Source organism: Lytechinus variegatus, chromosome 14, assembly GCF_018143015.1.
Source record: "Lytechinus variegatus isolate NC3 chromosome 14, Lvar_3.0, whole genome shotgun sequence".
Lineage (NCBI taxonomy): Eukaryota > Metazoa > Echinodermata > Echinoidea > Temnopleuroida > Toxopneustidae > Lytechinus > Lytechinus variegatus.
Genome location: NC_054753.1, coordinates 28,020,071 through 28,046,759, shown reverse-complemented (window position 1 = coordinate 28,046,759; position 26,689 = coordinate 28,020,071). Strand labels below are relative to the sequence as shown.

Genomic DNA, 26,689 nt, shown 5'->3' with positions numbered 1-26,689 from the left:
ATTTAAATCTTTCGAGATTTAAAAATGAATCTTAAGGATTAAAAGTAAATCCGGAATTCGATTGGTCCCTAACTACAGTCCATTTGGACTTACTTTAAATCCCTGTAATTTAGAGTGTAAGGACCAACTTGACTGAACCATATGGCATTAAATAAACAAGTGCCAATTCCACATGTTCATGGAGGAATTAATCATTGTTTCACTGGAAAATTAGGAGAAAATTAAAATATTTCATATTTTATGTCAGTAAGTAAAATACAAAAAAATAGTGAGTGTATTTAGTCTCCTCATTTGCTTGATGTCCATTTAACTGTTTTGTGGAATTAAGCAAAGATTAGGGTCATAACTTTTTTATTTTACATCCGATTTTGATGAAATTTTCAGTGTTATGCTTGTTTGATTTTTCTCTTTTTATTCGAATCAACTTTTTTTTTGAGGTGGACTTAACAATTAAAAGTGAGCGCAAATCACAAGCCGAAACTTTTAGGCCCGCCTGACTTGTTAAAGATCTACAACTCCATCAAAATTAGATCACACAGCGCAAGCTGATACGTTTTGACAATCAGACAAAGGGATATATTCTTAACTTTACGAAATAGAGACTGCCGGGGCATTAAAATATAATGAGGGGAAATTTATGTGAAGGAAATGTGTCCTGGCTTATAAATTGTCGCTCACTTTGGACTTATCTGCGACACCCCCCACCACTGATGCTCCACCGTTCTGTTATCCTGTTATAAGGAATTCAGCCCTTCATTTTTTTCTTTTCAAATGGGTCGAGTCGTCCTAATTGCAAGGTCCCTTAGCCGAAATGGGCTTAAAGGGGTGGTCCAGGCTGAAAATATTTACATCTTAATACACAAAGTAAAATTCACTGAGCAAAACGCCGAAAATTTCTTCAAAATCGGATAACAAATAATAAAGTTATTGAAGTTTAAAGTTTAGCAATATTTTGTGAAAACAGTCGTCATGAATAGGCGAGCTGATGATGTCACATCTTTTCTTATGTTATAACATAAAATCATATTTTTTCATTATTTTATACTTGTATGAATAATAATGTCTTCCCTGACTAATGAAATAAGTTACAATATAAATATCTAATGCACTAGATCAGTTGTCAATCAAATTTTTCTAGTTCTTGGAGGAAAAAAATTGAATAAACCTAATAAAATACAAAAGAATAAGTGGAGACGTGCATCAGTCCACCTAATGAATATTCATGACGACTGATTTTACAAAATATTACTAAACTTCAAAATTCAATAACTTTGCTATTTGTTGTCCGATTTTGACGATAAATTTTCGGCATTTGGCTCAGTGAACTCTACTCTATAGCCTGGACCACCCCTTTAAACATTCGGCTATTTCCGCCAAACTCCGGAGCAAAGAGAGATCATCGAGATGTATATTACCCGGGGTATATTCGATATATATATATAGCCTACATCTCTATGATTAGTATATGATCTCTATATACATGTCCATGTATATCCATATCTCTCATTAGTATACATCTCTGGGATATCTATGGTCCGGAACTGAACCCTTGATTATTTACTAAGAAAAATAAAAGTAAAAGTAGAAACAAAGAATGGTTTCATTCAAACAACCAAAACACTGTAGATTCAAATACTATATAGTAAATGACGACTGAATTGTAGTTTGGGGGACTTATGCTCTCGACCGATTTCTTGCATGCGCTGCATGCATGCTGCGCTGAGCTGCTCGCGCGTGGCTTTCTGGGAAAATTTATTGTGCGAAGATGGCGTCATCTGAAGGTGAGAATTTATTCTGTTTTTAGTACAAATAAAGCCTTATTTTCATCAGTTAATAAGTGTGATAGGGAATTTTAATTTATGTTACTGACTTGCCCTATATTTTATAGAGTATCTGTACAGAATACGAGATCGTAATTTTAATTAATTGATGCGGATGAAGAGGGGATTTTTCAATCAGGCTCGTTCCATTGACCGTTATTTTGTGCGCCATCCTCGTACGCTAGCCTGTGTCCAACTCCGTTTTCAGTCGGATGAGCAGCAGCAAGCGGCGCGGGCGGCCCCGGTGGCATGGCATGCCATGGCATATCGGCAGACCCCCGACCCCGTCACGTCTGCTGGCAGTGGCAGTGCTGCTTCTGCAGTCAGATCTAGATCAGCCTGCCTGCCCATATTTGGTTGAAATATTAATAACTACACAGGCAGCTACCAGCTGCTTGGGGACTATTTCTATTTCAGTATTTGCACACAAAGTGGTCTCTAGAAATAAAATTATAACTGTCTGCAGACATGGCAGAGCCAGACTGCAGAGAATCTGACCTCACCCAATCCCAGCGATAAATTCACACTGACTGCTCCTGAACTTCTGAAGTGTGATTTAAATTGTAATTGTATAAATTAGCCCTCCCCCATTCCATTCGAATGGGTACTATGCTGCCACCAGTCCAAAGCTGTACCCCCCCCCCTCTGTCGGGAGGTAGCTAGGCCGGGCTTTAGCTAACATGGCTAAAGTGAATCAGTGAATGAAGTGCGTGGTGGTACGATAATATGCCAGTACAGTGGCGGACTGTACCAGACTGACTGGAAGAAGATGGGTGTACTGTAGACATGGTAGATCTATATGCACAACTAGCTAAGAGTAATAAATTAGTCCAACCCAGGATTACCCTGAATATATTTTCAGTCCACCCCATAAAAAATTTGATTTGATAATAAAAAGAGAAATAAAAAAAACAACACCCAGAAATTTCATCAAAATTTGATTAAAAATACGTTATGTTATTTTAAAGTAACGCTTTATTTCACAAATCAGATTAGCCTAGCTATACTACTATCCACAACTCGGTGACATTCAAAATATCAAATTAATTGATGTCCCTCTCTATTTCTTTAAGCTTGTTGCTTGAAGAAAATTGTACAATATTTCAATTTTTACAGATTTGACAAATAAGGACCTTCAAAATGTTAAAACAATGTCTAGGCTACTCATGTTCAGGAAGGAATCAAACTTCAATAATCATTCATGTAATTAAATACAAAAGAAATAGTGATTGGATGATATCACCAGTCTCCTCATTTGCATACTAGCCAGCATCAGGCGGCCCTTGAGTCTTGACGTGCTCATGACCTCATTATCTCTTTGGTAATCCTGGCACTCTTGATTATTTGACATGATGCTGTTTGTCATTTAATAAATTGTTAAAAATTATTAATTTACCAGGTATTTTGGAGGGATCTGAATGCAGCATTAAAGGACAAGTCCACCCCAACAAAAACTTGATTTGAATAAAAAGAGAAAAATTCAACAAGCACAACAGTGAAAATTTCATCAAAATCGGATGTAAAATAAGAAAGTTATGGCATTTTAAAATTTCGCTTATTTTCAACAAAATAGTTATATGAACGAGCCAGTTACATCCAAATGAGAGAGTTGTTGACATCACTCACTATTTCTTTTGTATTATATACATGAAATATGAAATATTTTGATTTTCTCGTCATTGTCATGTAAAATGAAGTTTCATTCCTCCCTAAACACGTGGAATTATATTATTTTAACATTTTGTGCTTCAGGCAAGGAGGTCCTAATTGTCAAATTCGTAAAAATTGAAATATTGTATAATTCAAACAATAAAAAACAAAAGAAGTAGTGAGTGAGTGACATCATCGACTCTCTCATTTGGATGTAACTGGCTCGTTCATATAACTTTTTTTGTAGAAAATAAGCGAAACTTTGAAATGTCATAACTTTCTTATTTTACATCCGATTTTGATGAAATTTTCAGTATTGTGCTTGTCTGATTTTTCTCTATTGATTCAAATCAACATTTTATGAGGTGGACTTGACCTTTAAGTTCAATCCTCTGCTTACAACCATTTATTGTTACTTTTAGAAATTCTGTAACAATTGATCGTGCAGGTCTTTGCCATGACCTGCCTTGTATAATATAGAAAATTTTAACTACTCCCGCCCCCCCCCCTTATTGAATCTTCAGTTGAAAACTGGTTTTTTAATGTTGCAGTTTGTCGTTTAAAGGTCAAGTCCACCCCCAAAAATGTTGATTTTAATCAATAGGGATAGATCAAGCAAGCATGAACGCTGAAAATTTTATCAAAATCATATGTACTAAAATAAGAAAGTTACAATAATGCAAATTGCTTATTTTTTCACAAAAACAGTATAAATATGCACAACTTGGTGACATGCAAATGAGAGAGTTGGTGATGTCCCTCAATCACTGTTTTTTTTCAATTGTTTGAATATGTTAATTTTTACAGATTTGACAAAGTGCCAACTTGACTGAAAAATAAAATGATAAAACAATGGTAAAACCATGTGTTCAGGAAGGAATGAAACTTTTTTTTTCACAGGACATTGCAGATAAAATTTGAATATTTCATACAATAAAATACAAAAGAAATAGTGAGCGAGGAATGTCATCAGTCCTCTCATTTACATACCAACCAGGATGTGAATATTAAACAGTTTTATTAAAGTAAAGTGAAGATTAAAAATGTCATAACTTTCTCATTTTACATCCAAATTTAATGAAATTTTCAGCGTTATGCTTGTTTGATTTTTCGCTTTTTATTCAAATAAACTTTTTATTTGGGTGGACTTACAGTATATTTTCCCTTTACCAACCATATACATTGTAAGAGAACTAGAATCTGCATTTTTTTTGTTAACAATAATAGCATTTCATCCCAATTAGGCTAAATAGAGTCTTGGTAAATTAAATCTGCATTGATTGCATTTTCTATATTTTGATGTACACATTTTTAAGGTAAGAATTTCCAAGACATTGCTCAATACATCCTACTTGATGAATAGTGATTAACGGTGAATATGTCGATCTCAATCATGTTTTAACAGATGCAAGTGTGAAGGTTTATGCTAGGCAAGATCTGAGTGAGGGACACCGCTATGGACCATTCCGAGCCAAGCTTTCAGAGATTGAGCCCGACCAAGAAGTGGAGATGGGGCAGTGGAAGGCAAGAACGATTAAGATATTTAAATGTTTCACATAATTTGCTTTTTTACTGTTCATGTACATGTATTTTAACCTTTATCTTTTCTTGATTTTTAAAAACTGGGTCGATTGCATTAAAGTATTAAATTTGACATCCAGTGGTAACTTATGTACTTCCATCCTTGAATTTGATTGGCTCTAGAGGATTGCTGCCATAATATCATAGTTGTCATTTGATAGCAAAGTTATTATGATATAATAACATCATGCAACAAGGACCAGGAAATCTGCTTCAAACACTTTAGATGAATTTGGCTTTAGAAATTTGCATGAGAAAACAAATTGGTCAAGATTTTGCATGCCTTTTGGATATATATTTTTTGGTTACCATGGAAATAATTTAGTGAAGGGTAGATTTTAAAGGGGGGGGGGGGTGATTCTTAAATTCTTTTCTGCAAATCAAAATATGTTAGCTCTTTTCACACAATTGTAGAAGAAAAAAGATGTGTTTGATATTTGTAGTTTTCTTTGATTGCAATATTTTCTGAAAGGAAATACAAGTTCAGTTCACATTTCCATTCAACTAGGGCCTGCGCAGAATTCATTCTAGAATCCACTTTATTCATTTTCTGTACCAGATTTTCGAGCGTGATGGGAAGAAATGCCACCAGTTGGAAAGCAACGACTTCTCCATCCCAGGGTGGCTGAGATTCATCAAGACTACAACCAGTGAAGATGAACAAACTCTTACTCTTATCCAGCAAGGGAAGGTCTACTTCTTTGAGGTAATAGTAAATCACTTTCATTCATTCATGTATCCACCTATTTGCTCCATTACTTATTCATTCAATTTTCCTTTCTGTACTTCATTTATTCATTCTCCGTCACTTTCCACATGTCCTTTCATTCAATTATCCACTCATTCACTTCATCCTTCGTTCACACGCTCCTTCATTCATTCATTATTCATTAATTTCATTCATTCAATTGTTCACTCATTCACCCATTTTGCCCTTTAATTCACTCATTCCAAATAATCAATCCTTCTACTGTATATTCATCAATTCATTTGTTCATCATTTCAACACTTCTTCATTTATTATTCCTCCAAAAACCCAATCACTTATTCCAGAATTCATTAATTTGCTCTTTCATTCACTCATTCATTCATTAATTGTATCCCCCGAACAGAGTTCGGAGGATACTACGGATTTGGCCTCGTCACACCGCGTCCGCCGCCGCAAAGATTTCCTTGTGAGCACTCTATCAGCTGCATTTCTTTTCAGATCAACTTCAAATTTGGCATGAAGGTCAAGTTTGTTATAGCAAAGCCGCCTATCGATTTTGGTGTGGGCGGAGGTCACATGTTAAGGTCAAAGGTCAACATTAAAGTTTACATGCAAGACTCTCTAATGACCTAACTCCGCAACCATAAGTCACTTTTCAGCCAAACTTGGATGGTATATGGAGGGGTACCTGCTTTTTATGCTGCAGTCAGAGGTCACATGGTAAGGTCAAAGGTCATTTTCAGGTCAATGTTGAAGTTTACATGCAACACTCTCTTTCTCCGTAACCATAAGTCACTTTTCAACCACACTTGGATGGTAGATGGGCTTGGGGGACCTGCATGCTAGGGTCATTGTCGCCATGATAATTGTATTTATTTGTCAACTTTCTGTGTGAGCTCTATATCTCGCAATGACGGATGATACAATGGGTTCAGGGGATACATGTGCTCGGCTGCGTGACCCGCCAAGCATCTCTGGTTTATTTATTCATTCATAAATCATTCATTCATTTCCTTATGATTTGCATCCTCATTTATTTACTTACCTTCAGTTATTTTGTTTCAAAAGATGTCTTTTTTCATTTCATGTATTATGCAATCATTACATGAGACAGAAGAATGTATTCCAAATCTCCCAAATACCCACATATTCCAAGGTATGCTTAAAAAAAATGCAAATCATGGTGTCCACCTCTTTTGGGTGAATGGCAATAAGAATCTCTTCTGTGAGACAGTACTTGGTCTTGGAGGTGTGTTGATGTACAAAATCTTTTGCAGCATGATACTAGTAATTCTTCAAATAATTCGGTTAAACTTTGTAATTCCGAAGGCTCGTAATTCCAATGGTTTTTTATTCCGAAAGTTCATAATTCCGAAACACGTAAATTGCCTATACCTCGATTTTCGTTAATCCGAAAACGTAAAAGGGTTCGTTAATACGAAGATTTGTGGCGTTATTCCAAGTTTCGATAATCCGAAAACGAAATAAGGTTCGATGTTCCGAAGGTTCGTTAATCCAAAAACGAAATAAGGATCGTTGTTCCGAAGGTTCATTAGTCCGAAAATGAAATAAGGTTAGTTAATCATTTATTTTTCGGACTAACGAACCTTCGGAATTACGAATCTCATTCCTTTTTCGGATTAACGAACGTTCGGAATTACGAACCTTCAGAATAAGGAACGTTCGAAATATCCAAACCTTCAGAATAACGAAGCTTTGGAATTACGAATGTATGCGAAATAATTCAAAATGGTACAATATCTTTTGCATTGTGATAGAACAGTAATTCTTACAATGAATGGAATTCTATATGGTACGAAATCTTTTGTATTGTGATAGAAAAGTAATTCTTAAAATTAATGGAATTCTATATGGTACCAAATCTTTGCAATGTGAAAGTAATTCTTCAAAATGATTAATGTAATTCAATATGGTACTAAATCTTTTGTAGTGTGATTATAAACTAATTCTCCAAATTTATGATTAACATCATCTTATATGATTTTTTGCATTGACCAAAGGTAACCAAAGAAGTGAAGAAGGGGATGGAGCATGGTTTGTTGGGGATCAAAGATGAAGAGCCCCCTCTCCCTCCCCCTCCTGATCCAAACAAGAGGAAGAGAGGTCGCCCTCGTAAGATTAAACTCACTCCAGAAGAACAGGCCAAGTTTGATGAAGAGAAAAACAGGAAGCTTGAAGAAGCCAAGGCTAAAAGGGTAATAAGTCTCATCTCTTTCTTGTCAGTTACTGTTTATGCAGGGTTTTTTTCAACTTAAAATGATTATTTGAATGAATTAATCTGTGACATACAGGGGGGGGGGAAGATTGGAATTAGTATCATTGATGTTTATTGCTTTCAACGCACAACATATTAGTTTGCAGTTCTGTGGTTACATTACAAGTTTGCCTACTGCTAGGTGCTAAAAAGTTGATAATAATCATATTTCATTTTAACCCTAATTTGACTTGGCTTTTTCTGCTGCTGATTGCGCGATTGCCTCGAAAATAAGTCCAATGTAAATTCAGAACATACTTATGTTAGCAAAGATTGTGTTTTGTGTGGGCATCCCTAGAGGAAAAAAATATTTTGTATTTTTTCAAGTTGTAAAATGTATTATATTGCTGCAGATTCAGTAACAGATTAATACTTTTTAAATGTTATTCATTACAGGCTCAAATGCTTCTTGAACAAGCAGTTGATAGCAGTAGTACCCTCACTCCTGGAAGAAGCAGAAAGTGTGTTGTCTGCGGAATGAGGTTTGTCAACTCGGTTCTCTTCATGAAGCACAGGAGGACATGCGGGGTCATCAAAGAAGTCGCAGGAGAGAAACTAGATGATGACGAAGAGGAAGGGGAAGAGGAGGTGGACGTAGGGGAGCGGGATATGACTGAAGAATCGATGGAAGGGATTGAGATGCAGGAATCCACAGAGATGGCTCGGTTGGCTGACGGTCTTGAGGATGGTGAGGAAGGAGCAGGGCAAAGCATTTTAGATGTGGCACGGGAGGAAGAAGAGACATTGGCAAGCTTAACAGAAGAATCTGCAGCTCAGCCAAGAAACGAATGGCTTCGTCCTGTAGCAAAGAGACCACGCGGGCGTCCAAGGAAAGACGGGCAGCCACCCATAATTCGCAAGAAACGTGGACGCAAGAAGAAGCGACGCAAGTATGACGATGATGACGACTTCCTTGCGCGTGCCGTCCAGAAACGCGAACCTCCTCCTCCAGAATGCACAGCCACGCCCGACGACCCGGAGAAGTACCCCTTCAGCTGCGAGACCTGCAACAACAACTTCCCGACGCAGTCCTGGTTTGATCTACACTGCATGCAGCACGAGGATCCAAAGATGCAGTATCTGATCTGTAAAGTCTGTGATGAGGCCTTCAGGTTTCTCATGACTTACAACACTCATATGACTGAGGTCCATGCAGGAATGAGCAAAAGAGAACAGACTTTGTCAGAGAAGTTCAGGTGTGATGTGTGTAAAAGGGCATTCAGGTCACCCATTCATCTAGAGAGGCATATCAGAAAGGCTAATAACGCAGGTAAATTGATAAAGAGTACCGAAGTGTGACGTCTGTTGCCATGGTGTTATGGCGGGCTGGTTCTAAACAGAGTCGCAGCCGACGGTCTTCTGTACACTTTGGCTCATCTGAAAAATAGGTTGCAAAAGATCACATAGCAGCCATTTTCTCCTATTTGAAACACGCTTTCATTTTGCAGGTTTATTTGTTAAGAACCAGGTCGCCATGACACCTTGGCAACTGACGTCATCGCTGCGTTACTCCATAGTCCACATACAATGTACTTGTCAGGTCTATCTTCAGTTGCAATGCTTGGACATTGCATCCATCATTGAATTATGGCATCCAAGAAGTAGAATATGGTACTCAGAAAGTGCAGGTGAAATTAACTTTTCACAAGAAAAAAAATGTTAATGTGTTAAGAGCAGGGCCACCTGGGAGAACAGTTTTCATAACTGAAGTGGCTTCCGTGGGTAAAATATACCTATATTAATATATTATTAAGATCATTATTATAAATAATTTAATAATCACAATAACTGGTATTAGACAAAGCTGCAACAAGTTTAATTCAAGTCAGCCTATTGGATCGTGTTTTATGCCCTGTCTCCGTTTATTTCATCAATCTTAAAGATAAATTCCAGTTCTGGTAATGATCTCAAAATGACTTTTTACAGAGTCTAATATGATGACCACCAAGTGTCTTTTTGTATGAATAAAAAATATGTGCCAGAGGATTCTGGAAGAAATTGTGTAATTGCTGAGAAATAAGCAAAATAAGTGTGGATCTGGTCACTTCCGTCGGGTCTTCATTCCAGCAATAATAATACACTGTCCCATGTGTGCCTATCTGTGTTGGTGATCTTCAGTGTGAACATTTTTCAGCGTAGATTTCAAGATTTCACAAAGTTCAGTTTATGTAACTGTACCAGATCTAGATCCTCGATGATATACTGACAATTAAGCCTGGTTTTACAGACTTTCTCATGAAATCGGTGTTTACTGCAACTACTGGCATTTCTCTTTAACTAAGAAAAGATATGAATGTCATAATTTGACAAAGTTTTCAGTTAAAATCATTGGCAAGATACTTCTTGTATCATTCACCTGTTCTCTATTTTTCCTATAGAGCCACCTCCTAAAGGACCAGTGCAAGTGAAGTGTAAGTTCTGTGAGAAGACATTCACCATGGAACAAGGGTTAGAGAACCATACCATTCGAGCCCATCCTGAATACCACAGATACCAGTGTACTGCTGATGACTGTTTGGAAACCTTCATCACAAAGGGTAAACATAGTCTTATAATAGACACACAATTTGTGATATTCTGATCAAAAGTTAAAGAGGAAATCCGACCCAAAAGCCCTGCAACATCAAATGCAAGTTGAAATCTACGAAAAGGAAACGTGATAAGAACCTCGAAATTGATCTTTTCACATATATTCTCACAATTTTTTTTATCTTGTGTAGATATTTTATTTCTATCAATCTTAATTTATTTCTTATCCTAAAATACATGAAATATGAAGTTGAAAATCAATGAAAGAAAATATTTTATTGTTGCCAATTTGAAGTTGATCATAAGATAAAGTTTCATAAATGATTTAATTAAAGTTGTGCCTCTGATTTTGCAAAATGCAGGATTTTACTCCAGCTTTTACTCCAACGAGATTTTGGTGAATTGTAAAGGTAAAAAACAGTGAATGGAATTCCTGCATACTGCATAGAGTTATAGCTAAAAGATGCTCAGTTCTATATTGTACCTTTATGGAGGCAATGTTACATTTACTTTCACTTGTCTTGCCATAGAATGGGGATTGTAAGAGAAAAGGCGCTGAGTGTTACTCCTGCTCAGATTTGCCCCTTATGGGGCTCAGACTTTCTTAGGGTGTTTAATATGAGAGATACATGTATTGCATTTTATTACCTCTTTGCCTTTGCATAGATTGGTACTATGTTGGTAAGGAAAAGAAGCTGAGTGGACAAGTATTTCAGGACCCCGTCTTACAAAGAGTTATGATTGATCCAATCAACCTCAAGTATATGGAAGTCCATCAATGTCATAATCTTTTTCTTCAGGAAATTTGCATAATGTCGTTTGGAAACAGAGAAGCACCCTCAATTTTCAAGAAAACTATGGATGTATGAATACACATATTCAGAAAATATTTTGAACAAACTTGTATTTTGTTTGTTAATGTTATTGGCTTTCCATAGTTGTGGTTGATTGGATCAAACTTAACTCTTTGTAAGACGGGGTCCTGATCAGAGTCACAGCTAAATTTGTAATTTTCATCTGTGATACTTTCATTGACATCACAGAGGATCGAGCCAGTCATCTTGAAAGTTTCCATGGTCTAGATCCCTGTCACATCTACAAGTGTCCCGTCACAGGATGTAACAAGGCATACACAACGGTTTCTTCACTCAACTACCATTATGCTCTCAGGCACACGCTGGAAAAGTAAGCATAATTTTTATCCCTATTCAAATTTATGGGGGTTGGAGGGTAGGGTGCTAACTAGCATTCCTCAACACCTACAGTTGAACATGCCAGTTGGAATGGGTTATCAACTACAAAGTAAAAACTGCACATTATCTGGAATTAGCCTTTAGAATGTACATGTAACATATTCACTTTGTTTTCAAAACTGAAGGCCTGCATATGTACACACGAAAACTAAGCTCAGATATTAGGAGTTTCTTCTGTAAATCATGCATGGGTGTAGTTTTACCCCTTCACAAGTCAGAGCTACCAAGTCTCACGCATTATGCGTGAGACTCAAGCATTTTGGACTCTTGTTCATCCCCTCAAATCTCTGTCTCACGCAACTATCACAGCCTATCCCCATAGACATTGTACACAATGTCTGTGATCTCACTCAGATTCACAGAATGTCTCACGCATAGCTGGTCTTTGAACTTGGCATCTCTGACAAGTTGAATTCTACATGTATCTATGATAATGCAAGTTTGGGGAATTTTTTTCAGGTAGTATAGTATGCTGTTCAAAAACGATGGGTAGCAAAGAAAAAAAATATAGTAGCTCTCAGAATAATAATTCTTTGAGCTTCCATAATTATTGTGTTCACACTCAGAATAATAATTCTTTGAGCTTCCATAATATTGTGTGCACACTCAGAATAATAATTCTTTGAGCTTCAATAATATTGTGTTCACACTCAGAATAATAATTCTTTGAGCTTCCATAATATTGTGTTCACACTCATTTCCACTGTTTTCCATTCTAGGCCATTTGCATGTGAGATATGCGGCAAGACGTGGGTGAAGATTGGGAGACTAAGAGAGCATATGAAGACGCACAGCACCGAGAAGAACGAGCTTTGTGACGAGTGTGGACGTGCCTTCAAAACAAGACCAGAACTCAAAGATCACAAGCAAGAAGCACACACAGATCGTGAGTGTGGTAGTTTACTATTAAATACTAATAACCTGCTGATGTCTTTAAACAAGAAGTCGGGCTTTGGTTCCGTAATAATAATAATAATAATAGGAATTTATATAGTGCCATCTATCTAGGAATATTCTATTCCGAGGCACCATATTATTATTATTATTACCCCGGTGTTAGCTCGAGCTGCTTTCAGTGCTCATGCATTCAAGGAATTAATTCTGCCGGGAACCCATTGAATTCACCTCACCTGGGTTGAGTGCCGCACAATGTGGATAAATTTCTTGCTGAAGAAAATTACACCATGCCTGGGAATCGAACCCACGCTCCACTTAACGCTCCATGGCATTTTTCATTTTCACACTTTTGCATCTTTGAAATGATTCAGCTCAATTCTTAAACTCTATTTAGTACAAACCAATAGAATTGAGTTTAATCAGCTTTGAGGTGTAAAGTTGAGTCGAGATACTGGTATGGGGTTTTGAGTTGATGTTTTTGACGAATGAAAGTTTTATTCATATTTGATCCCATTTACTTAATTTCTCATATCTTGATTAAGAATGATCTCACTTAGAAAACCAGAATCCCCCACCCCTTGTGACGTTGGTCTAATCTGATTAGTTAAATGTCTGGTGGATTCAGATAGGACATCAAAAAGATATTTATTTCAGATAACTCTTCATATCTAGTTATATACAAACAAGAGAAAAATATGTCGGGATGTGGGGGGGGGGGAGGGAAACAGTATTGCATAAGTTAAATTAAAAGACACCATTCATGTATGCAATGTTCTTCCTAAAGTCCTTTTACGGTATATAAATAATTGTCTTTTACCATGCATTTCTAGTTGGCAAGGAGAAGCTTCAGTGTCGTTTCTGCACAGCAACGTTCAGCAGGCGAAGCTCAAGGTCATATCATGAACGCAAGCATCGCAACGAGACACCTTACATCTGTCCCAAGCCAGGCTGTAACAAGAAATTTGTGGCTGTGATAGACTACAAGAGGCATTTGATCTATCACACAGGTAGGTATAGGTCCTCCAGTTTGACTCCTTTTTTGTCCGATACATCTTGACTGGCTCGCTCTTTGCTTATCTTAACTAAACTGTCAATTCCCTGAAATTCCCCGTTAAAAATCTCAGATTTTCAACAAAAAAAACCTTGAAAAAAGTTTGACAGATGAGATATCAATTTAAAGCAACCATAAATATTTGGATCAAGCTGAATCCCTTCCTACCTTGAATGTAATTCTCTCATTCTTTTTTGAAGTTTAAGGTAATATTAAATTTGTCAGAAAGTGCTTTAATTCCATATTCCCTTTTCCATGAAAAGTATTTTCATTATATCTTATTCACACAAAAACTTTAAAGCCCATTCACCAAAACACCTTCTTTGTTGATATCTAACCAGGTGCCAAGCTTTACAGATGTCGCTACTGCAGCAACTGCTTCACCCGCAGCGACTACCTGAAGGGCCACGAGAAACGTCACGTCTTGCGAGGGGAGCAGATCGACACAGCGCCCCCTATAGAGGAAACAGTGACAATCAAGGTTCCGTGGCCAATGGAGAAGGCTGTGAAGATTCAGGGACAGAACGTGGTGGTTTCCATTGAACCTGACCCTACCTTGACCGACGGAGATGTAACCTCGGAAGCGATGATTGCTCTTGATAACCTCCAGCATGTGAGTACTATTTCCATGGTGTGCTGCAGAGCTAACAGGGGGCTGTTTTATAAAGCTGTTCCCACTACATTACAAACAGATATAAGAGCGACTGTTAACCCTTTTCTGCTAAATTATAAACTGCTAAACTTTCATTGATATTGACTTAGCTCCCTAGATAGTTACCAGTCATACGTTAAGTCGTTTGTAACCAGGGTAGGGAATAATTTTTATATTTAGGGGCTGTTTTTCTTTTCCACATTGGGGCTATTGCAGAGTTTTGGGGGCTATTTCTTTCTTGTGAATGGCTAATTTTTTTGGGGTAAAAAGTAATTGTGCAGTAAAAGCAAATATTATTCTTCTGCCAGAGTGAAAATGTTGATTTTCTAAATCTTGAATATTGTTTGGAACAGATCTTGGGGCGACTCTGGGAAGAATGGTTGCAAAGTATGTATTTTGGGTGACATGAGGGCGAAATTGCCCATAGCTCTCATGTATTTCATAAAGCTGCTTGGAGCTTACAAACAGCTTTATCAAATGGTGACACAACATTTGCACTTGCACCATTTTTTCGAGTCTTAAAATCTCAGAGGGCATAGTGTTAGAGTTAGGACTGTATAAAGTTTTTGGTTCAGAATAATGTAAAGATAAGGATAAGGGTCTATTTTATAGTTTTTGGAGGTTAGATATAATTTTGGGGTTGACATGCAGCTTTTCCATCGGAGCAAATGCCGCTAGATCAAATGTCATGGAACCTATGAGACACCCCATTTGTTATCATATTAGTGTTTTCTTCTATGAATAATTATTCATTAACTTTTTTCAAAGGAAGCACTGCCGCTATATCAAATTGCGTAATGCAGGCGAGACTTCCAGAGGCATTCCACTCGTTGAAATTGATTCTCTATCTTGTTTTGTGTGTAATTGAAATTGAATTGAAATATAAATGGCATTCCCATGTGGCAGTGTCAGGGTAATTTTTTAGGGGTGGTCATGGAGAAAGTGAAGTTATTTTTGGTCATTTGAATAATGACTTATTGTAGAGTCACACAACCCCATATTCTCTAAATTGGTGCTCTGCCGCACTCAAACTGTATTAACAAGCCTGAATACTATCAGTCTCAACATTTTTGGAAGTCTTTTTTGATCATTTGCCTTACTTTACAATTTACCCAACACCCAGTTGTCTAAACTCCGAAAGCTCCAGAACCCATCTAAAAAACATGTTCATATTACACCCATTCTGAAATCTCTTCATTGGTTAAAGGTCAACGATCGCATCATCTTCAAAATCCTTCTTGTATTCCATGCAATTAACGGCTCTGCTCCACAGTACCATATTAATCTAATCAACAAATACACTCCTGTCAGGTCCCTACGCTCATCCAACTGTGGTTCCCTAGTTATTCCTAAATCAGTTAAGACATGGGGGCATTTGCTCACCCTGGCCCTGTTCTATGGAATGATTTTCCCCTGGCAATCTGTGAATGCACGTCCATTGATACATTTAGCGTTACCTTAAGACTCGTCTATTCAATGCTTCCTACTCTTAATTGTTCCTAAATCTATTACTATTATATTTGTAATTTTTCTCTTTCGTTATTTCTTTCTTCTTTCACTGCGCCTTGGGCACTCTGCCGAGTGGATTTGGCGCATTACAAATCACATATATTATTATTATTTGAATAATATGGCTTATTGGAGAGTTACACAACCCCATGTTCTCTAATTTGGTGCTTTTTGTAGCACACACTTAACCCTATATAGCCCGGGGGGGGGGGGGCCTAAAAGGCCCCCCCCTCGACATTTTTCGCAATAATTTCTAAATGCAAAAAAATAATACGCTGAAATTTCATGACTTTTTTCTTTCACATCTCCCGCACATTTTGAGACCCTGTTTGCGAAAATCGGGGGTACACTTGCGGAGATATAGCACATATTTGTGACCAATGTCACCGAAAATGGCAATTTCCATTGACTTTTGTGTGTACAATGTATGGGTTTTACAAGAAGTGTTGTCAGATGAATGTTTTTTTTCTGTTTTTCCTCACATAACTTTCTTTTGGGCTATCACCAACTATTCTAGATTTAAAAAAACAATAAAAAATAGAGATTTCAAAACAAAGAAATACATAATGAATTAAAAACAAAGAAATACATAAGAATTTGGAAACAAAGAAGGAAACAAGAATATTATCGAGAAAAATTAGCATATGCGCATAATTAATTACTATTATAATCTAATAATTATACAATTTCAATACAGTTGAGTGAGCTGTCTTTTAGATTACATGACTGGCTACTAACATGCTTGATTCCATTGCATTTTCTCAAAAAATGGGGGGAAAAATACAAAAAATGAAAATTCCTTGAAAAAATTTGCATCATTAATTAGATAAATAAATAATGATAATAAATATCACAAATTTGACAACGCATTCTTGTAAAATACACAATGACACACCCACACACGAAATTTGGTCGCAATCGGTCGATAAACGGCCGAGATCTGAGGGGGGGTTGAATATCCCCCCCCCCCCCGGGCAATGCAATTTCAAAATAGCCGGGGCTATATAGGATTAACTGTATTAACAAGCCTGAATACTATCAGTGTTAAAGTTACCAGTGCTTGTGGCTTGGTAATACTTTAAAATTATGTCTTTATCGAGGAGCAAAGAGTTGTATCATCATACCATTGAATGAATACCATTACCATACCACTGAAATCTTTGAATGCCTTCTTTTTTATCCTACATGTTGTAGGTACCTGTTGAAATTGCTTCTGATGAAACTCAGGTTGTCCATACGACAGAATCAGGCGATATAGTCCAACAGGCGGCTCAACAGGTAAGCGCTTATTGAGCATTGTATTTAGTTCTTTCAGCATTGAATTAATGCTCGGAGATAGATTTAGGTACAATTGATACCCTTGTGTCTATGCAGGGAAAACCTGACATTGAAGCTAAATTACAGTAGTTGCAGTAAAACTTTAGTTCCGTGAGAAAGTCTGTAAAATCAAGGTTAAGTATGACTATATCATCGTGGATCTATATCTGGTACAGTTATATAAACTGAACTTTGTGAAATCATAAAATCTAAGCTGAAATACGATCACACTGATGATCGCCAACACAGATAGGCACACGTGGGACAGTGTATCATTATTGCTGGAATAAAGACCCGACGGAAGTGACCGAATCCACACTTATTTTGCTTATTTCTATTTCTAAGCAATTACTCAATTTCTTCCAGAATCCTTTGGCACAGACTTTTTATTCATACAAACACTTGGGTGGTCATTATGTTGGATTCTGTGAAAAGTCATTTTGAGATCATTACCAGAACTGGAATTTATCTTTAAGGTTATTGGTTCTACTCTTGCTTGATCTCATTTTATTCCTTAGAATAAAATTATGTAACTGATGAGGCCACCCTGATTAAATAAAACTGAAAATAAATAAATCAAAAATAATAATGATTAAGCAATTTGCCAAAATTATTATTTATGTTTTGCGTCACCTGTGCCTGAATCACTATGACCAGCAAGTCTCTCCTCCCGATATAACTGACTGGGGGACTGCAGATGGACCACTACTCCAGGGTGTCCTGAACTCTCCCCCCCCCCCCCCCCCCCCCCGTACTCTTATACGAATAGTGCAGCACTTGGCCAATTCCTGTTATCTGCAATACATGGGGTGCTTGTCAATTCTGTATTATACTCCCCTGTCTGATCAATTATTTTAAAAACTTGAATGGTTCTCCTATCCCCAAAAGAGTAATGTACTTCTGATGTATATTTTAGTAAGAGTTTAAATTATTTATCTTCCAATATCTTTAATAATAACTGTAAATTAGCATCCGAAAAACATAAGTCAATCATTATCTCCTCAATATGTTCCATTCCTTGCCCCTTCACTTAAAAATCCTATCCACCGTCTAGTTTTAAAAACGAACTCAAATTATATATAATGTCCAGCAAAGGTTAAAATGTCAACGATTGTTGCATTACAAATATTTTAATGACTCCAATTTTGCATGCCTCTCTGTGTTCCAATATGTGTGATTTATATAACATTTTACTTTGGATATTTTTATCACTGGTACATGTATGTACATGTTATGTTTTTTATGCTTTTAGGGCCCCTTTTGATACCAGCTTAATTGCTGAAAGGGCATCCTATTGAAATATTGTATAATAAATAAATAAATACAAACCCATCTTGGAATGTAGGTGAAAGAACATTTGCTCCAGAGACTATTGTTCTGGGCTTAACTTCATCTAAGATGCATGGTTAGGGTTGCAATAGGGGTTATGTTAGGGTTAGGGTATAGTAGGGTACTGTGTTAAACCCAGGGTGAAAGTTGGTCATGCAATTACTAGTGTGTGGACATTAGAGCAGAGCAGATGTCATGGCACTGGAATGTAATGCACATCTGCCCGGGGCCCATTTCATAAAGCTTGTTATAACAAATTTTCAATAGCACTTATAAGCTTCTGAAATCATGTGATTTGATTGGCTGATTGTGAACTTGTTAGAGAAATTTTATATTCATGAAATGGGACCCTCATGTATAGGTGGTTCCTATGAGGAAGGTGAGATAATAAAAATAATTGGCATTCATATAGCGCTTTATCAATCTACGACTGTTCAAAGCGCTTCACAATTATTATTACCTGGTCACTGCATTTATAGCATTCCAAGCAGCCTGTTAGGCGCAAACTTGCTAAACCAAAACCAATGACGGTTGTTTCCTACCGGTACCCAATTAGCACCTGGGTGAGAGTGGCATAGTGTGGATTGACGCCTTGCCAAAGGACGCTAGGGCCATGGTGGGATTCGAAAACATGACCCTCTGATTACAAGGTGAGAGTCAGAACCGCTACACCACGGCGCTTGCGTGTAGGCCTTGCATTAAATTGTGGAGTTAGACCCATTTACACAATTATGACTTTTTAAAATATTGCTTTCACCTTGCAGGCTATGACTAATGAAATCCAGGGTACCCAGCTTCTCCAGTTTGCCGACGGCACCACCTTCGCCACCAACTCTGCTTCAGCGGCCATCCAGGAGGCCGTAGCGCATGCTCAGGCAGCATCAACCATGCAGGCGGAAGGTCACGAAGACATACCAGAATCTACGCAGGTGCTTCTTCAAGCCGCTGCTGCTCAGCAAGGCAGCGCCCTCTTGGACGGAACGGAGATCACGATGGAGGGAGCCACCAGCGAACAGGCTGCGCTGGTTCTGCAGCAGCTGGCTGCAGAGAACGCCCAGGTATTTAGATGTTCCTAAGGTTACTGCATGCTTGGTATTGATAGTCATTTGTTTACCTGCTGCCTTGAAACCAAGTTATCCTCTAGTACCTCTTCCCTGTCAGGGATGGGCTCAATTACTTTCTTCACTTACAAATACAATTTGGTAATTGAAGAAAGGTTCAATTACAATTACTTTTCACTTAAATTACATTTTGTAATTACAATTACTGTTTCAGTTACTTACTAGAAAAATCATAGCTGAAACCAATTTTTATTCTGTTCATATTACCACCTGTTTCAACATAATTTTAAGATACAGAGAAACTGAAAAGATAAAGGTTTAGGTCAAAGAGTACAGATTCTGCCTGTTACTCTCTTTGAGACTGAAGCAGTTGACATGAAAAAGGCCATTAAATTAAATCATTAGTTGATTAAGTTTATTGTAAAGTAATTGACATTAATTGAAGTCAATTACATTTTTTTCAATTACAATTACAGTTGCTTTTCCTTTTAAAACTTCAATTACAACTACTAAAAAAAAGTGATTTATTACGTTATTGATTGATAATCTTGTAATTGAGCTCAACCCTGTTCCCTGTGAATAATTGTCGGTCTCCTGTTTGCATGCATTACTTGTTATGTTTTGCAAACCTGGAGCAAAGTCGTTCATTGTCATGTTCAACTTTTGTTTGAAAATTATGTACATGTATGTATGTATGTATGTATGTATGTATGTATGTATGTATGTATGTGTGTATGTATGTATGTATGTATGTATGTATGTATGTATGTATGTATGTATGTATGTATGTATGTATGTATGTATGTATGTATGTATGTATGTATGTATGTATGTATGTATGTATGTATGTATGTATAATTTGAATATGAAAGTAAACAGGCCTGTTGGCTTGTGAATGAGATTGCTTTGGCACAGTGATTTAAAGAACATTGTCAAGTTGATACTCCATGAAATTGTGCTCTGTAGTGTTTGTATGATATGTGCTGGATTAGTTATATTTACATCACATGTCCTGTGACTCTGATTTAGTGTGTTCAGGATTGTTCAAAATACTCTGGGCATACACTTAATCTTACCATTACATTTAGATGTTTACTTGCAATGATGTAAGGGGGAAAAATGTAATTCATTTCAACAAGAAGCATCAAGAAAATTCTTTTAAAAAAGAGATGTTTGACGTACGCATTATCTCTATAATAGGGAAGTATAGATCATGCACTCTTAAAGTAACATTAAACATTCTGTTAAAGGTCAAGTCCACCTCAGAAAAATGTTGATTTGAATCAATAGAGAAAAATCAGACAAGCACAATGCTGAAAATTTCATCAAAATCGGATGTAAAATAAGAAAGTTATGACATTTCAAAGTTTCGCTTATTTTCAACAAAATAGTTATATGAACGAGCCAGTTACATCCAAATGAGAGAGTCGAAGATGTCACTCACTATTTCCTTTGTTTTTTATTGTTTGAATTATACAATATTTCAATTTTTACGAATTTGACGATTAGGACCTCCTTGCCTGAAGCACAAAATGTTAAAATAATGGAATTCAACGTGTTCTGGGAGGAATGAAACTTCATTTCACATGACAATGATGAGAAAATCAAAATATTTCATATTTTATATAATAAAATACAAAAGAAATAGTGAGTGAGTGATGTCATCAACTCTCTCATTTGGATGTAACTGGCTCGTTCATATAACTATTTTGTTGAAAATAAGCGAAACTTTAAAATGCCATAACTTTCTTATTTCACATCCGATTTTGATGAAATTTTCAGTGTTATGCTTGTTGAATTTTTCTCTTTTTATTCCAATCAAGTTTTTGTTTGGGTGGACTTGTCCTTTAAGTATGCTTGAAAATTCTCAAAAAGTACTGTTTTGAGAGATTGTGAGAATATATCATCAGCAAATAAGCAAATTAAGTTTATGGCTCTGCGTTTAGTATTTGACTATGAATAATAAGAAGGGCAGAACAGTAATCGTAAAAAAATCCTTGAATCTTGACTCTTCAGTCCTGTACGAACTCACCGTATTGTATGTTGATCTATTGAATGTCTTAACCCCTTGCCTACTGAAACCAGGTGATACCTGTACAAAGTCTATGGGGATGAAGAAATCAGTATTCAATGGGTCAATACCTTACATGTTTCATTGTTTTGCAGGTCATCTTGCATCCATCAGGCCAGGAAGGTCTCTCAACCATGCAGGCCACTCTACAGAACGAGAACGGAGAAACGAGCTACGTGGTGGTTAACCTGGCCACCCAACCCGACGGCTCCGTGACCGCCATCTCATCCGAAGAGGCTGAGCAGCTGGCTCTGCAAGCCGCCGCCAACGGAGGAACCCTCACCACGGAAGATGGCAGCATGATCATCACCACCACCACTGCGGGTGATCTCCAGGACTCGCAGGGGACTCAGATTGCCGTAGCCGATGGCAACGGAGAAGAGATTATGGTGATGTCGGATGGGACCTCCATGGTGATGTCAAACGGAACCCTGCAGACGGAAGACGGTCAGGAGATGATGCTGGTCGTCCAAGAGGAAGAGGAGGACACAGCGGTAAGCGTTGCGCATGCACAAGTTGAGGAAGCCCCCAAAGAAGCAGCAGAACCCTCGGAACAAGAATCTGTAACGTTACAAGTTGGAGATGTCTCAGAACAAGAGCGAACAGAAGCAGAACAAACGCAAGAGAGCCTAGAGTGAACCACCTTGGCAAACATATGTGAGGACCAAGCGGAAGCAGAGGCCATAGCCAGCAAATATCACAAACGTTCAAGTTTAAAAGGCCCCCAAAGAAGCTGCAGAAGAAGGATCTTTAATGTTACAAGTTATACCATGGTCACATTTGCTCTACGGCGGCCGTACGGCGAGTTGAAAACAGCCGTTTTATTCATTTTAATTCAAACGACTTATATGTAGTTGGTACAAAAAATGTTGAAACGGCTGTTTTCGACTCGCCGTACGGCCGCCGTAGAGCAAATGTGACCATGGTATTAGAGATGTCTAGAAAAAAATAGAATAAATTCAAGAATGTTGAGGATGAACTGCCTTGAGAAGGAATGTACTCTTTTCATTAATATTTATAAAAGGTAATCCTGAAGCACCTCCATTTCTTCATCGAGTTTCAAAGATCAATAAGGTGGGGTATCTCCGCTTGTCTATGATATGTAGATATTTATATTAATAATTTTGCATAAAGTGTAAGGTATGTATAGTATGTGGAAATTATGGAATGATGTACATATAAATCAAGTTGCTTTTCACATTCCAAAGACAAAGTTGTTTATGATTTGTTCTGAATGTTGATTGTTTATTTGATGATAATCCCTCCCCTTCCTCTTCCTGGCTTCTTATTGCCCTCTTTGTTTTTCTGACTCCTGGGGCGGTATTCTGAACATTGTCTTTTCTCCATATTTTATCTTTTCTCAAAGATATGACAAAATCGGTATTCTGGTGGATGTCATAACTTTTGTCACAAAAATTGTCATAAATTTTGTCTCATCTCTTTAGTGCGCACCAAAAATATGCGGCTTTAGATGCGTGTAATCCTTTATGCAAGCAAAAGATATGACAAAAGTTATGACGGGGGTAGCAGTCATAAATTTTGTCATATCTTTTAGTACCAAATATCCTGATACCCTGCTGACTGGATGTCAATCATATAATGGTATTATTTAGATTAGATTGTAGTATCAGTTTCACTCATCAATTTTCAAAAGTATTTTTTCATGCTACAATTAGTTAGGCCCTACATATTTAATTCCTCCTTTTTTTCTCTGTTTTCCTTCTTTTTCTACTTCTCCTCTAAAATCCTTCACAGCTCCCTGTCTCTCTTTGTAATTAAGCGCATTAATATTTGTGTAGTTGCGCGATGCCTGCAACTGTTTTGGGGATACGGGGCCTTCCTATTGGCTAGAAGGGCTCCCACTGGGAACTAGCGATGATTTTGATTGGATTGCTTCTGAAAAGATGGGCGGGAACTTTGAGAGATATGACAGGGAAAAGACAATGTTCAGAATACAGATTTGTGACATTCATAGCGGTGTCAAATCTCAGAGAGAAATGACAAAATTTATGAAAAAAGTTATGACAGTGTTCCAGAATACCACCCCTGTTTCTCTCTCCTCCCTCTTCTCTCCCTCTCTTCTCTTCATTATGCTCTCTTTCTCGCTTTGCATGATAATTCAATTTTTGAGAGTTTTGATTTTTTGTTCTTAGTAATTTGCTTACGATTATACAACAAATATTTATTGTAGTTTTTGCCATTCTGTCAAACATGATGTATCTTATCATCAAATCACATCCACAAATAACATCTGTTTTGTTTTTTTCAAACTACTTCTTATTGTGCCTAAAAGGGTCACAGGAGCTGGAAATTTCCTGAAAGTAATCATAGTATTCTCTTTTCTTTCTCTTGGCCTCTTCACTTGGGTATATTTTCTAGTATTATTTATAGGTATAGACACCATAATAACAGAAAAACTTGGATGTATTGAAATTCAAGGTGGCAGATTTCGTTGATGAGTTTATCGTCTTTTCAGCATGTCCCTGGATACCAAATGCTTTTTGTTCTTTCTGGAATTACGGTTGGTTCTTTATTGTGCAAATCTGCGTACAAGACTTACTGGCCCGTATTCTGAAGTCAGGTTTGACTTAAACTCCGGTTTAAAGTTGTGGTTTAAGTATGGATAGCCAATTGTTACATAAATCACTAACAGTAGAGCTATAATATTTCACCTCGTTTGGCTCTAAAATCATTCATAATTGTGTCTAGAACGTATAAATAGATGACTGTCTTTACCATCGATGAATCAGAAAAGAGCACAGTAAACATCAGAAACATACAGCTTAATAAAAATTTTGACACTTATGGCTTCCCATAATTTTATCACAGAGTTTAATAGACAATGGTATAAGTTGAATCTGACTTCAGAATATGGGCCTCTGAAAAACAGGCGATGTATCTGACCTTCCAAACACATTAACAAATCATATTAGTATTCCACTTACCTCGGTAACAATTTGAATGTTCTTGCCAAGCTAGTAACTAGTCTTGACCGCAGGCTTCACAATTACGCACTGCCTATCATGCTTTAGTTTGCTCATTTTTTTTAAGTTAGTTTTTCAGGGAGGTAGTGGTGCTGATTGATGTTTCCTGAGTGTGCTAATTGATATGCATGTATCACCAATTTTGTTTCAATCCTGTTGCATGAGGAGTCCCTCCATCCCGAAATAAAATCTTAGCGGTTAAAAAAAAAACCTGTAAGGCTCTTTCTCCCCCAATGTCATCTCACCCGGGCTTGCCAACTACTAGTATTTTTTCCAGGAGTTAACCTGTTTTTAAGATTTTTGTTGTCAACCAAAAAGAGGAACACTCGCTTTTTTCTTATTATTTAATGATAACAAATAGTTCAGCCCATACATGTATTTGTGAGGTTGGGGTATGGGTTTATGAGAGTAACATTGTTTTTCAACACTTGTACTTTCTCAATGTTTAGATATAAGAATGCTAAACATATCTTGAATTAACGAGTGAGGGAGACACGACTGACACCGAGCAGAAAAAAATTTGCGGCGTGCAATTAGGACTCCCTTTCTTTCAATTTCAAATGGTGGCAGGCCTGCTTGCACAAATGAAAGAAATGGATATTTAAACGACTACTGTAGTAACATTACTGTTACATTAAAGAGGAAGCTTTTCTCCAATTATACCATTATCACAGTTGGGGGTCCTCTAATGGACCCCTTTGCAGAAGATTGGTTGAGATATAAAATGCTCTTTCTCCAGAAGATAGCAACAACCTACGTGTCGAAAGGCTGATTTGGGGGGTCCTTTTTAGGACCAAACATATGCCCACAAAAGAATACATGGTGCAGTTTCCATAGTCCATACTGATTCATTGGTTTATTTCTAGTTCATCTAATGCCAATTTGTCCAATAACCAACTCGTCCATAGTCCATACTGATTCATTGGTTTATTTTCAATTCGTCTAATACCGATTCGTCCAATTACCAACTCATCTACAATCATTTGATCTACCATCAGTTTGTACACTATCCACATGGTCTAATTGCCAATTGGTCCTCTTACAAGTTCGTCTAATAATCAGTCGGTCCAATAGCAATTTAGTCCATATACCATTTGGTCTAATTGGACCGAGTGTTAATTTGTGCAAAATGAATTTGATATTAGACCAAAATTTGGTGGGAATCGGTCCTTGGGGGCCTCAGATATGACCTCATAAATACATAATTAGCCCCATTGAAGTCAGTGTATTCTTGGCCTGGTTCTGAATGTTAGGAGCCAGGCCAATAATACATTGACTTCAAGGTGGCTAATTATGTATTTATGAGGTCATATCTTGAGGCCCCATGGACTGATTCTCACCAAACTTGGGTTGTGGGGGTTCTTCATCTTGCTCTACCAAAATATGGTATCAAAAACGTTGAAATGCAAAAAGTGAAAATTGATGTCACAATTGGGTACTGTTGACAAGGGTAGCGCCAGGGTAGAGGTAACACAACCTCAAGGTAATACCATTTTTTCAACAAACCAGATGTCTCTTTTTTTATACTCTCTTTTTCACACCCCCTCTTTTTCTCGACTTGCTAAACAATAATGGCTAGTCACAGCCCCCCCCCCCCCTCCCCACCTATCCATGCACGTTTTATAGCACCATGCCTGTCTATGCATTTGAGTGCCACTCTTAAGAGTTCATTTACAACTTGCTCTGTGCCTCTATTTAGTGTTTATCGTACAATTTTTTCCTTTTAAAGTACTATTGAAGACCGTATTTTGAAATAAGTTCTTTTTGTTAAAATAACACACAAATTCTTATAGGTTGCAAAATATTTTAAAGGAATTGGTACATTATGATTTATTATCTTAAAGATTTGATTTTTATGTTAATTTCTATTGAAATTCAATGAAATACATGCTTTCTTACAAATGGACTTTCATAGCATTTTTAATGTTATTTTGTTTGGATTAATATTCTGTGTAATTAACATGGAAAAGATTTGAGATATTTCAAAGTGATTGATATATG

General features: G+C 37.1%; 1 protein-coding gene across 1 annotated transcript; it reads left to right on the top strand.

The window, feature by feature from the left end:
- Positions 1–1,699: 1,699 nt before the first annotated feature.
- On the top strand, positions 1,700–22,499 carry LOC121427497 (zinc finger protein 407-like). The gene is made up of 13 exons (XM_041623920.1): positions 1,700–1,781; positions 4,876–4,994; positions 5,611–5,757; positions 7,782–7,976; positions 8,432–9,305; positions 10,414–10,572; positions 11,608–11,749; positions 12,537–12,703; positions 13,545–13,721; positions 14,107–14,378; positions 17,121–17,204; positions 19,337–19,630; positions 21,800–22,499. The coding sequence occupies exons 1-13, from the start codon at positions 1,766–1,768 to the stop codon at positions 22,340–22,342; spliced, it is 3,189 nt and encodes a 1,062-aa protein (XP_041479854.1). The 5' UTR covers positions 1,700–1,765; the 3' UTR covers positions 22,343–22,499.
- Positions 22,500–26,689: the final 4,190 nt, after the last annotated feature.

Coding starts and splice junctions, on each gene's coding strand:
- LOC121427497 (XM_041623920.1), top strand. Junction 4,995..5,610: donor TGGAGATGGGGCAGTGGAAG/GCAAGAACGATT, acceptor TTTCTGTACCAG/ATTTTCGAGCGTGATGGGAA. Junction 13,722..14,106: donor GCATTTGATCTATCACACAG/GTAGGTATAGGT, acceptor ATATCTAACCAG/GTGCCAAGCTTTACAGATGT.